The sequence below is a fragment of the Bos grunniens genome, chromosome 1 (assembly GCF_055505025.1).
Source record: "Bos grunniens cultivar Pamir isolate PY7600 chromosome 1, Bosgru_T2T1.0, whole genome shotgun sequence".
NCBI classification, from domain to species: domain Eukaryota; kingdom Metazoa; phylum Chordata; class Mammalia; order Artiodactyla; family Bovidae; genus Bos; species Bos grunniens.
In genome coordinates, this window is record NC_141165.1 from 85,355,712 (window position 1) to 85,368,150 (window position 12,439).

General features: G+C 53.9%; 1 protein-coding gene across 3 annotated transcripts in view; it reads left to right on the forward strand.

The window, feature by feature from the left end:
- BDH1 (3-hydroxybutyrate dehydrogenase 1) overlaps positions 1-11,641 on the forward strand; it is a 36,029-nt gene extending 24,388 nt beyond the window's left edge. For all 3 annotated transcript variants that reach the window (XM_086399679.1, XM_086399685.1, XM_086399696.1), the window contains exons 5-7: positions 1,890-2,031; positions 9,118-9,270; positions 10,636-11,641. In XM_086399679.1, the coding sequence (XP_086255805.1) occupies positions 1,890-2,031; positions 9,118-9,270; positions 10,636-11,108 (768 nt within the window). In that variant the 3' untranslated portion in view covers positions 11,109-11,641. The remainder of the gene's footprint in view (positions 1-1,889; positions 2,032-9,117; positions 9,271-10,635) is intronic.
- Positions 11,642-12,439: the final 798 nt, after the last annotated feature.

Sequence of the window (12,439 nt, forward strand, 5' to 3'; positions counted from 1 at the left end):
TGTTCTCCCATTCCATCCAGACAGACCCCACATCCACCCTCATTGTCTGAACACCTCCAGGGTAGCCCATGCCATCTCCAGACTGTGAGAGTCACTCCTCGTCTTGAGCTGAATTTGACTTCCCTGCCCTGATTCTGTTTTCCGGGCTGCACAGGACAAGTGGGCCCCCCTGCCATCCTGTTCTCCCAAGTCCTCTCCAGAGAGATTATCCTCTCCAGTCCTCTCCAGCCCTGGTGGGCCAACGTGATAGAGAGCCTCCCCCTTCTCTCCTCGGTCCCTCTGACATTCATGATGTGGGTTCTTCAGGCCTGGGGTTAGGGGCCTCCCGTTTCAAACCACTGATGGCACTCAGCCCATCTTGTAGAGAACTTTGCACCACAGCCATCCTCACGCTCCCTGCTCTGGCCTTGCCGGGGATGTTTGTTCAGTACCAGATGGAGCCCAGGCCAGCCCTCGGCTGAGTGACTTTTCTCAGTGGTCCATGGAACAGGGAGGCATCTCTCCGTCCCTTCGTCTTCTGGCGGCTACTCCTGTCCTCTCCTAAGATTCATCACTGTTCCGTGGGCCACTGAGAAAGGCCCACGGACAGGAGGACTAGGGAGATAGTGCATTTCAGACAGCACAGCGTGAAGCACAGTAAACAGTAGGTGATGTATGCTTTATTCAGATCCTGCATCTGCTCACCGCTGCCCGCAAGCAGGCCCTTGCCTGACGCTCCAGCCTCACGTCCCACCACTTCCTCTACCTCTGCTGTGCCTTCAGTGGCTTGTGGTAGGACCAGAGTCGTCCTCTTCAGGAAGTGCCTGGTCCCCGGGCCCCCCTCTGGTTCATGTCCTCGGCTGGCACTGCTTTTGGAGGCCCTTCCCTGCCCGCCCCACTTTCTGTGCAGCCTCCTGCCTCCCACAAGCTTTCACGCAGCATAGTTGCCCAGTCTTGTCTGCTCACACATCTGCCTCCTTCCTTAAAATGTGACTCTCTGAGGACAGAGGCTGTTATTTATTTTCACGTCTGTTATTAGCACAGTGCTTGAACATGATAGAGGCCCAAGACATGAGTGCTGAGCGAGTGACACTTTTCTCTTGTTTAATAATACTTGAATTTGCATAGTGCTTTGTCATTAGGAAGGTTTTTTTTAAAGCGAGTTCCTCATGCCATTAACCTGAGAAGGTCAGTGCAGGTGGCGATGCCCTTGGAAATAGCGGTGTCTGGAAAAACTGGGCCCCTCTTAAGGGATGCACCTGAGCGCACAGAGCCTGGTTCGTGACCCAACTGCAGTTGCAGCCTGGCTCTGGTCAAGCTGGTGTGACTGGCTCTTGGCTTAGAGCAGAGGTGACTGACTGGCAACCTGCTGGTCACATGCAGCTGTGGGTGTGCTTTGGCATGCAGTGGCTTTTTTTTTTTAAGGGTAATTTTTCTAACACTTGGAACATTAGGAGATCCTAGTTACTAGCTTAAAAATCTAAACGTCTGGCAGCCCTGGGATTGCATACCCACATGGACAACAGCTGGCGGGGTGAGAGGGCATGTGCTCCGTTCCTGAGCCCTACTGTCACCACTGTCTGATCTCCACATGCCTGGCCCCGGTCCGTACTGGGTTTGCGACCTCTGCTGGGAGACAGCATCCTGCCGGGGGGCTTTGGGGGCTTGTGTCTGAGGCACTTAGTTTGGCATTTGATGTGCCACTGTGCTCAGGGGTTGACTAGAACCATTTACTGGTGGAGCAGGTCCAGGTGGGGCCCCAAAGACCACCCTCTGCGGCTGTTAATACGCTGTGCACAAGCCCCAGGCTTTGGTTGGGACCGGGGGCAGTTCCCTGCCTTGGCCCTGGTCCTCATCCCGCAGGCTGGGTGGGAAGGAGGCGGGTGCGGCAGCTCCTCTCTTCTCCCCAGGACAAAGGGAGTGATGGGGTCAAAGAGCTGGACAGCATGAAGAGTGATCGCTTAAGAACTGTCCAGCTCAACGTCTGCAAAAGCGAAGAGGTGGATAAAGCAGCGGAGGTCATCCGCTCAAGCCTGGAGGACCCTGAGAAAGGTAAGGGCGCCTTGGGGCAGTGGGGGTGGCTGTTCTGAGGGGACCCTCCCCAAACACCCCCTTCCATATGCTAACATCCTGCCAAAAGACAACTTTTCTCTTGTTGGGCTCTTCATCCTGCTGCAGAGTGGAGGAAATAGGTTAAATTTCACACTGCACTGAGGCCATACAGACCAACCCAGCCAGTCCTCACTGAGTGCAAGCTCTGGGAGCTGGGCTGATGCTGGGGACACAGAGATGGCCAAGACACAGCCCCTGCCCCAGGGACCTCACAGTTCACTGGGGAGTTGACCCAGATAATCTCCATATCCCCTCTCGGAGTGCAACATGGGACAGAGGTGTTGGTCTTGGGGTGGGCTGGGGGAGGGTCAGCCAGGGCAGATTGGCAGAGTGCAGGACAGGACGGGCATTCCAAGTGGGAGGGAGAGCGTGAACAGTGATGGGGAGCACACAGGCTGTGCTGAAGGGCAGCCAATCAGGGTCAGGCTGGCGGTTGTGTTGGCAGCACATGAGATCAGGCAGGGAGGTCATGCTTGGGGCCCACGTGAAGGAGTGTGGCTGCTCTCTTGAGGGCGAGGGGAGCCACTGAAGGGGCTTTGCTGTGAGGAATGACCTGCTCAGACTTGTAGTCTGGGGATTGTGGTGGGGGAGAGCGTGAGTGTGAGCCTCCTGAATTAGTACACTGGGTGTTGGAAAAGAGGAGGCACCAGATTTAAGGAGTATTGCGGAGACAGAGCCGGCTGGACTTTGTGTGTCGAGATGAGGTAGAGGCGAGAGGTCTGTATCCTGGACAGCTGCTGCCCCGCACTGGAGGAGCAGCCGAGGGATGGTAGATGCTGACATGCCTATGCACACACCCCCTTCCCCGGAAGTCTGTGGGCTGCAAATCAGGTGTGCATGGTTGGAAGTGAGACTAGGAGTGGAGGAGATGCAAGGAGGAACTGCTGGAGAACAGAAGCAATTTGGGGCCACAGAAGAGAAAGACATCTCTCAGAGAGGTTTGGTAGTGCCCCAGAAGCTAAGGGAACAGAAAGTTGGGGGCCCATCGCCAACAGGGTCACATGCTGCAGAAAATTCTGTATTGTAAGAACTCAAGTGCCCTCCCGGTCCAGGCCACAGAGGACCTTGGTGGGAGAGGCTCTGTCGTATAGCAGAGGGGAGGGGACATGGCTCTTGCAGTGGGACGGTGCTGCATTCTGGTTCTGTCACTTCTTCCAGGACATTTACCTTCGAGCTTCCTGTCAGCCCAGGTGAAAAGGGGGTGCCTTATTCAGCCCTCTGCCATCCTGCAGAGTAGGGTGGGGCAGCTCTCTGAGCCATTACTTCAGTCGGTGGTAGGGAGCAGGCAAGTGGGTGGGTGACCCGGGCCAGTGCTGGTCGCACTGCTGAGCGTTTATCAGTCAGGTGGAAATGCTGTCATCCCCCAGCAGTGACCCCAGGGGCTCCCATGCTGTGAGGCTCTCAGAGAAGCTATCACTGATACATCACCTTGTCAGCCCAGGGCCACCCCCACCCCCACAGCAGGCCAGTCCCAGGCCCCTCTGCTCTCTGAGGAGAGGCCCGTGAGTTCCAGAATGCGCTGAACATCTGTTTAGTAATGAACAGGCAGAGCCAGGACTCCTGCCCCATTAAGCAAAGGCAGGATGGGTCCCACTGGGATGATTACCAGCTTGGAAGGTACAGCCTGCCTTGCCTCCTCCCCAGTGGTAAATCCTCCTCCTGCCCGCCTTCTCTGGGTTGCCTTCATAAATGATTAGGCTGGAAAACAGCTGCAGTCAGCACCATAAACCGACTTCATCACAGCCTGTGGGTTTGTGGTGATAAAACGGCCATGGAAAGGAAGGGTCAGGGTAGAACTGAGCACAGAACAGGGCTACACTGGGGTTGGGGGCTGCTCAGGACCCTGGTCCTTGTCCTCAGCCACCAAGACGTAGTCAACTCTATCCCAATACTAGTCTGCCCAGTTAGCCTAACTGGGCAAGTTGGGGAGGACCCCGGGCTCCCCCTTGCCCTTGGATTGGGCTCAAATCCCAGCACCAACCCTGGTGCAGAAACCGTTCCCTGTTCCTTTTTCCACATGACGCATTCCTGCAAGGGCTGTTAAACCGCTCACCATCACCTTAATTAACCAGTACTGCATTTTTTGGAAAAAAAGATTTGAAGATTTTTTTAGATCTGAAAAAGAAAATAAATCTGTCATATATGTGGCTGCCCAGGTCTCTCCCCTTTTCCCTTCCTTCGGCCCCCTCTCCCCCGACCGCCAACCCCTCATGGACGTCTTTTACTGGGCTGTTGTTGTTTATTATTAAGTCACTGAGCTGTGTCAGACTCTTTTGCGACCCCCTCCTGGGCTACACCCCGCAACTCTAGCCCACCAGGTTCCTCTGTCCGTGGGATTTCCCAAGCAAGAATGCTGGAGTGGATTGCCATTTCTTTCTCCAGGGGATGTTTCTGACCCCTGGATCTTTCTGACAAGGGCTTAAACCCTCGTCTTCTGCATTGACAGGCAAATTCTTTACCACAGAGTCACCAGGGAAGAAGCGTTTTTCTGGGTTGCTGCTGCTGCTGCTCTGTCACTTCAGTCGTGTCCCACTCTGTGCGACCCCATAGACGGTAGCCCACCAGGCTCCCCCGTCCCTGGGATTCTCCAGGCAAGAATACTGGAGTGGGTTGCCATTTCCTTCTCCAATGCATGAAAGTGAAAAGTGAACGTGAAGTCGCTCAGTCGTGTCCGACTGTTACACAGTGCAAATTCCGCCCCCTCCTTCTCAGGCAATACTGTCTTTGACCACCAGATGGCGCCCTCCCTGAGCTTGCAGACCAGATGCCTTCCCTAAGTCTGTGGCCACTTTTGACTCACTCCACCGACCCACCTTGACTTCCCAGATGGCGCTAGTGGTCAAGAACCCGCCTGCCAACATAAAAGACATGGGTTCGATCCCTGGGTTGGGAAGATCCCCTGGAAAAGGAAATGGCAACGCACTCCAGTATTCTTGCCTAGAAAATCCCATGGACAGAGGAGCCTGGCGGGCTACAGTCCATGGGTCTCAAAGAGTCGGACACAACTGAAGTGACTTAGCACACACACACACACCCATCCACCTCAGCAGGAACCTTCCAGGAGACGGTCCATTCTACCCACCCCCCGCCACCACCCCCAATTCCCCCAGCATGGAAGGCACATTTTGATGGAGAGTCATCACATTTTGATGGCGAGTTTGACACCCTTCACCCTGGCTCTGTGGAACAGTTGCTGCTGAAGCCAGGAGAGCCAGTGGTGGTGGTAAGATGAAGGGGATTGTCAGGTTAGAGCTGGTGAGCCTTCTGCCACCAGCCCCTTTGCTCCCCCACAGGGACCTGAGGGACCGGCCATCCAGAGCCTGTGACCAGCCCTTCCTCCACCACCATAGGGAAAGGCCAAGCAAGTGGACCAACCTGCAGGCTGTGGGCATGGCCTGATCTTGAAACCACCTCTTACCTTGCATTCAGTAAAAATTTATTGAGTGCTTACTGTGTTTGGTAGTGTGCTGAGCATGTGAAAGGGTGAGAGCTGGCAGAGGAAGTTTGTAGTTGGGCAAAATGGAAGTCAGTGGCTTCACGGCAAGACCTATGAGGATTATGCCATGGACAGGGAGGTCCCTACATCTGGGGTGTACTCAGTCTGGAAGTGAGAAGGCTGCAGTTGCTCTGGGCTTAGCCTCTTACTAGTGGTGTGAGCTTGGGTTTGTACCTTCAACCATGTGGGCCTCAGGGTGCCCATCTGTGAGGCTCACAGCTCAATCCAACCACAGCAGGAGCACTTTAGCAGAAGCTGCTCTCAGGCTGAGGGTCAGAACGGCTGAGCAGAGTTAGGACACCGTGGAGGCAGGAGGGGCCATAATATCAGAGGAGTGGCAGACTGTCCAGGCTCAGAGAGGGCAGAGTCCTTGGCGGGGAGTGGATGACAAGTGTGGGAAAGGAGGCTCGCACATCCCACTCCAAAGGGAAGCAGAGGAGCAGGAAGTGGCTGACTGAGAAGGAGAGCCTGGTGGAGCAGTTCAGATCAGGATGGGGGAGGACAGTGACTGACAGGGAGACCTGGGAGAGCTTCTCCAACAACAGGGACCCAAACTAATGCTGTGGACACTGGAAAGAAGGCAGTGATTCTAGTGACCCAGCAGAGGAAGCCAACAGCAGCACGGGATTAAGGGCGAGAGCTATGTCCTCATGCAGACCTGGGTTCTACGCCATCCTATCCACTGACTAGCTGGGTGATGTTGAACAAGCTGCTTAACCTCTCTGAGCCTCAGTTGCTTCATCTGGACATGGGACAACTTAGTATCTATCAATTGGTTTTAAGGATCAGGTGAATGAATGGATACAACATGCTTAGTTCAGGGCCCAGCAGCCATCCTTTTGCTCCTTCTTGGTAATATTAAAGCACTCATGACTCATTAGATGCGGGGGAAATGACGGGGCTGGAGGAGTCAAAGATGACAGGGAAACTTAGCGAAGGGAAACTACTAGCAAAGCAGGCTTGAGCACTTGGTGGTTAGTTAGGGTGAGTTGGGGACCTGTGGGACCTTCGGATGAAAATGACCATCAGGAGGAGGGGTGCATGGGAAGTTACTCAGAGGTGGCGATGGGGCAGTTAGAGGAAAGCAGCTGTCACCCAGACCAGCAGGAAGGTTATGAGTCTATTCAGAATGTTGACCAAGGACTCCAGGGCTCTCCTGGGTGCACAGACTTGTTACTTATCGCATCATCGGAGCTGAAATCCAGGAGCACTGTGCTTCTACAGGTCAAGGGCAGTTAACCTTTTTTCATATCAGAGGCAGATGTAATTAATTTTTAGGTGGATAAAAGGGTGGTATGTATTTTATGTCATGTATACTGTCCATAGGAATAAAACACAAAGCAGCTGGAAGAAGATGAGGCTGCCTAAGCATCGTGTGTCACTGCATGACAGTTGCTCTAGGACAGGATCCTGGAGAACAGGTGGAAGAAGGGGGTCAGGGGAGATGAAGGAGGTGTGTGGGTATCAGTAGTGCTCACACCGGGGGCAGGCTGAGGCCAGAGGAGATGGCAGGGAATGAGGGTGGGAGAGATATCCCTAGCAAGGGGATGCCCTGGACACCCTGGAGCAGTGTGGGGCTGGGACCCAGACTGGCAGGAAAATGGGGAACTGGAGAGTGTAGCTTGTGTTCTCAGAAGCCTGGCCATGGAGGGAAGGAGAGCAGACAGTGGTGTGAGGGAGCAGCACGATTAAGAGAAAGTTCTTCGGGATGTGAAACATGGTGTTGATATTTACATTCATTCATTCACCTGACAAACACTTATTGAGCATCTAACGTGTACACTGTTGAAGGGAGGGAAGCATGGACGGGAGAGGAGTGAAAGTTGCATAAAAAGAAGGGTGGATGGCTCATGATGTGGAATGTAGTGGAGGGTGAAGTGTCGGCCTTGACAACTGGTGAGAGGCCTCCTGCTCCTCCTGGGAAGAGGAGCGGGGCAGTGACTCCCAGGGGAAGGTCTGCAGGGGGTCGGGGGTGGAGGGGAGTGGCTGCGTCACTGTGAGGTCACTCAGGAGAGCTGAGGGGGTGGCTTTGGCTTGGTCGCCATGGCGAGTGGAGGTGAGAGCGTCATGAGCACTTTGTTAACCGGCAATTTCCTTTCTCTAATAAATGCTCTTAATTCTCCATAATTGAAGGAGAAAGCACAAGAGGTCAGTTGCCAAAGCTTTAATTTGGGTAACACGGAAGGAAAGCAGTTAGAGACCAATTACTCTGTCATTTACACAAACTCACTTCCGTGATTAACTGGGGTGAAGCAGGCCTAAATTCCCACAGGAAGGGACAGCCCCCAGGAGGCAGCTCTGCTCGAGGCTACATCTTGGGAAGAAGCACTTTCATGGCCACGGGAGACTAAACCCTGAGGGTTTCCACAAAGAAGGGGCAGGGCCTGGCTGTCCTGAGGTTCCAGCGTGTCCAGTCCTTGTACCTGAAAAAACAGAACTCAGAGGGGGCCCCGCTGCACAAGGCTGCCCCTCGCTGTCTGTCTTGCCCCTAACTGTCTCGCCCTTTGCTGTCTCGCCCCTCACTGTCTTCACCCCTCGCTGTCTCATCCTCTCGTTGTCTGTCTGGTCCCCTCGCTGTCTGTCTTGTCCCCTTGCTGTCTGTCTTGTCCCCTCGCTGTCTCTTGGCCCTCATTGTCTCATCCCAGTTCAGCTCTGCCCCGGCCTCACTGGTCCCACTGAAGCCAGGCTTGCCTCTCAGGTCCTCTGTCTCCCTACCTATGAGAGTAATTATTAGACTAAGTGGACTCAGATGATCCTTCAAGTTGGTCTTGCAGGAAACAACCCAAGTACACTTGGAGAGTTTGCTCTGACCATGTACTAAGGCCAGTGGGATCACACAAGCCTGAGGGGTCTTTGCTCCCTGCAAAGACCAGGTGTGTTCAGTGTTCATATTGATGACTGATGGCATATTGGTAGCTGACCACATGACATCTAGCCCATAGTGCGTGGTTCAGAGCGGAGAGCAAAGGATGGAGGAGTTGTTAGCACCTCAGAGTGGAGTCGGACTGGGGCCTGACCTGACTTCAAGGCTTGGCTGAGCCTCTGACTTGCTGTGTGACCTTGGATGCTATGTCCCCTCTCTGGTTCTCCAGAGAGGACTTGGCCTGGAGGACTCCCGAGGTTCCCCTGGTTTCCGGGAAGAGGGAGAAGATAAGCAAAGGCTCAGAGGCAGGAATGAATAAACAGGTGCAGGGTACAGGATGAGACTGGAGGGTAGAAGTGAGTAAGGTGAGGGGGCACTCCGGGCTGGGGTCAGCAGGGCTGGGTTGTGATGGATCAGAGTGCTGCAGGGAGAAGCGAGATGAGAACTGGAAACTGTAGACTGAAGGGAGGTCACAGCCGGCACTTTAGACCTCGCCATCTCTGGTTATTCCTGGGTGACTCTAGAACATGTCTTGAAAGCCTTGGACAAGAAGCTACCAAGTTGTGGGGAAAAGGAATGAAAGTGCCTAGGAGGATGGGCTGCAGGCTGTCGGGTGATGCCTGAGGCTGAGCCCTGTGGTGACCCAGTTCTGTCCCCTCCGGTGCAGGCTTGTGGGGCCTGGTTAACAATGCGGGCATCTCGACGTTTGGAGACGTGGAGTTCACTAGCATGGAGACCTACAAGGAGGTGGCGGAAGTGAACCTCTGGGGCACCGTTCGGGTGACGAAAGCCTTCCTCCCCCTCATCCGGAGGGCAAAAGGTAAGGTGGAAGGGGACCTTCCTCCTGTCCCCTAGACCTGCTCTGCCTTTCCATCTTCACTCAGAATGGTAACAGGTCTCAGAGCACCCAGTACCCACCACCATCACTGGCTGAGCCCATAAACCCCAGGGGTGACACAGGGCCTGTGGATGGTGGCCAGTGGGGGTGCCCTGGGCAGGGGGTGGAAAGGGATGTGTGGTTTTCAGACAGTAGAGCAGGTAAGAGGTCAGCATTCTACACCAAAGGCTAAAAGATTATAGCAGTAATCCTAGTCTGAGAACTTAATCTAGACAAATAACCACCCTTGTGCACAGAGCTTTGTGTATACATCATGTACTGACGGAGGTGTGCTTAAGTAAATGTTTGTAGATCCAGCCTATGGGTTACTATGCCATAGTTTAAAAATGAGACAATTGTGGTAGTAGTTGAAAATAATAATAATCAAGATTAGAAATTGGCAAAACAGACAAAATGCCCAAACCATGTTAGGTAGCCACATGTAAGCAAGCCACCTAAGAAGTCCTGGACTCACATTTTCTCCCTACAGTAGCAAACAGTATGGCAAAAAGGGGAAGATCCATGCCCTCCGTCCCAGTGACCCAGCAGTGACAGGAGGGACCCAGAGAGCAGCTGTGCGGTTTTTTAAGAAAACGCCAACGTTTCAGCGACTTCCAAGTTGGAGGTTTCTGGAAGGTGTCTCCCCATAGTGCCCTGGTGGGGCCGTGCCTTGACTTACTAGGGGCATACCCAGGGCAAGGGGCTCTGTGGTCTGCCTGGCCTTCTGGGGAAGGCTGGATGGGCTCCTTCTCCACCTACTGCTCCAGGGCAGGCAGAGGCTGTGGCCACTCCTAGCGCCCCAAGGCTGGGCCTGTGGGAGAGCTTCTCTAGGTCCCCTCTCCCCTAGTGCCTGAAGCTCCGCTCAGGTTATTGTCTGAGACCTGAAGGCACGTTTGGAACCCTGCCTCTGCCTGCTTGGCAACAGAGCCAGGCCAGGTAATAACAGTTTGGAGTTACTGGCAATAGGAGAACGTGGCAGGCAAGACAGAGCGGTTGCCCTTTATGTTGTGCCCTCCTGTTCTGCAAACCTACTTCTCTTTTCTCCTTCCCTATCCTGCTTGGACCCACCTGGCTACACAGGAAATACCAAGGATGCTGATGCTGATGCTGACCTGAGCTGGCCTCCACTATAAATGAGAAACCCGCCTGACCCTGGGTGGTTCAGAAGGCTGAGCCCCAGCCACGCAGGCTGCAAAAGAGGTCTCAGGCCAAGAGGCCGGGTTGTAATCAGGCCTCCTGAAACACGCCAGGCCCAGGCCCCCTGCAGGCAGGGCCCCGTGAGCAGGTGTTTGCTGTCTTCCTCCACAGGCCGCGTTGTTAACATCAGCAGCATGATGGGCCGCATGGCCAACGTGGCCCGCTCCCCGTACTGCATCACCAAGTTCGGGGTGGAGGCTTTCTCTGACTGCCTGCGCTACGAGATGCACCCGCTGGGAGTGAAGGTCAGCGTGGTGGAACCCGGCAACTTCATCGCCGCCACCAGCCTCTACGGCGGTACTGAGCGCATCCAGGCCATCGCCAACAAGATGTGGGAGGAGCTGCCTGAGGTGGTGCGCCAGGACTACGGCAGGAAGTACTTCGATGAGAAGGTCGCCAGGATGGAGAGCTACTGCACCAGCGGCTCCACGGACACCTCTCCTGTCATCAAGGCTGTGACACACGCCCTGACTGCCGCCACTCCCTACACTCGCTACCATCCCATGGACTACTACTGGTGGCTGCGGATGCAGATCATGACCCACTTCCCCGGAGCCATCTCCGACAGGATCTATATTCACTGACAAGTTTCGCCCTGGCCTCTGCTGGGGAGCCCTGGGTGTGGAGGGAGGGCCGGGGAGAGGCTTGAGCCATCACTTCTTGATGTCTCACTGGTGGATTAGGCCCATCCCAGGAGGACCCACCACCAGTCTGAGCATTAACTAGAGCAGGTAGCCCAGCCCAATTTGCATACCCAGTGAATGGCTCAGGCCTTCTCAGTTGGGGTGCAGAGTAGTGGGCAGGGCCCCCAAACCTCAGGGCAAACATGGTGCATCTGTCTTTCTGGAGTTGATTTTATACAAAGATTTTAGGTAGATATCTTTATGTTAACAACAGATTTATTATAAAATAGAATACAAATCCTTTATATTTTAAAGCCAAACACCAATTGAAAAAATATATCTCATTTGAGCCTTAAACCAGCCTCATAAGTTAAAAGGATGGGTTTTCTTTTGTACATGAAGCATTTTTGGCCCAAAGAGGATATGTGAATTGCCTTTTATTGCTTATAAGTCAATTTTGCTTATATTGATTTCTATAAAATACAAAGGTCCAAGGTGTGTGTTCCTGCCACTGCTGTAGAAACGTTTCACGGTTTATGTTCCGGGTGGCTCTTCACATTTTATGTTCCGGGGCAGCTCTTCACGTTTTATGTTCCGGGGCGGCTCTTCACGTTTTATGTTCCGGGGCGGCTCTTCACGTTTTATATTCCGGGGTGGCTCTGGGGCCAGTCACTGGAGGATCCGGGATGAGCTCTGCACCCTCCTTGCCTGACCCGTGCACACCACGTGCCCACCGTGCACCTCTCTGCATGTCCTTGGTGTTGCTATGTGCAGCCTGCAGCCAGCGATTCAGAGCTGAGTGAAAGGGGTGGCAACATTCTGGAGATTTACATTTGAGATTTCTCCAACCTGTTTTAGGACAAACGTGTGGAGGTGCTCAATGGCTAAGAGGTGGTTTGTTTCTAGTTTGGATCTGCTTGGTTCTGCCCAGGGCGGGATGCATGTTGATGGGGCATCTTTGGCAGGAGCTGTGACAGATAGGATGGGCACTGTGGCATCTTCTCCCCTGGGTGGGTCCAGGTTCCCTGTCTGTCTCATGTGGTGCTTGCACACACACCTGTTCTATGGCACTCCAGCGTGGCCTTCAATGACAGCTCACCTTCCAGCTGTGGCCTTATGTTTAATTAAGCCAGGTCACTAACAAGTAGAGTTTGTGTTATCACTTCTTGGGTTTGGCTTTGAAGGCTAAACTCATAGTATCCCTGAAATTGTCCAGAACCTGCATGTTTGGACCAGAACCAGGCACCACCCTTCTCTAGGTAGCTGCAGACCTTGAGACAGGGCCCTGAGTT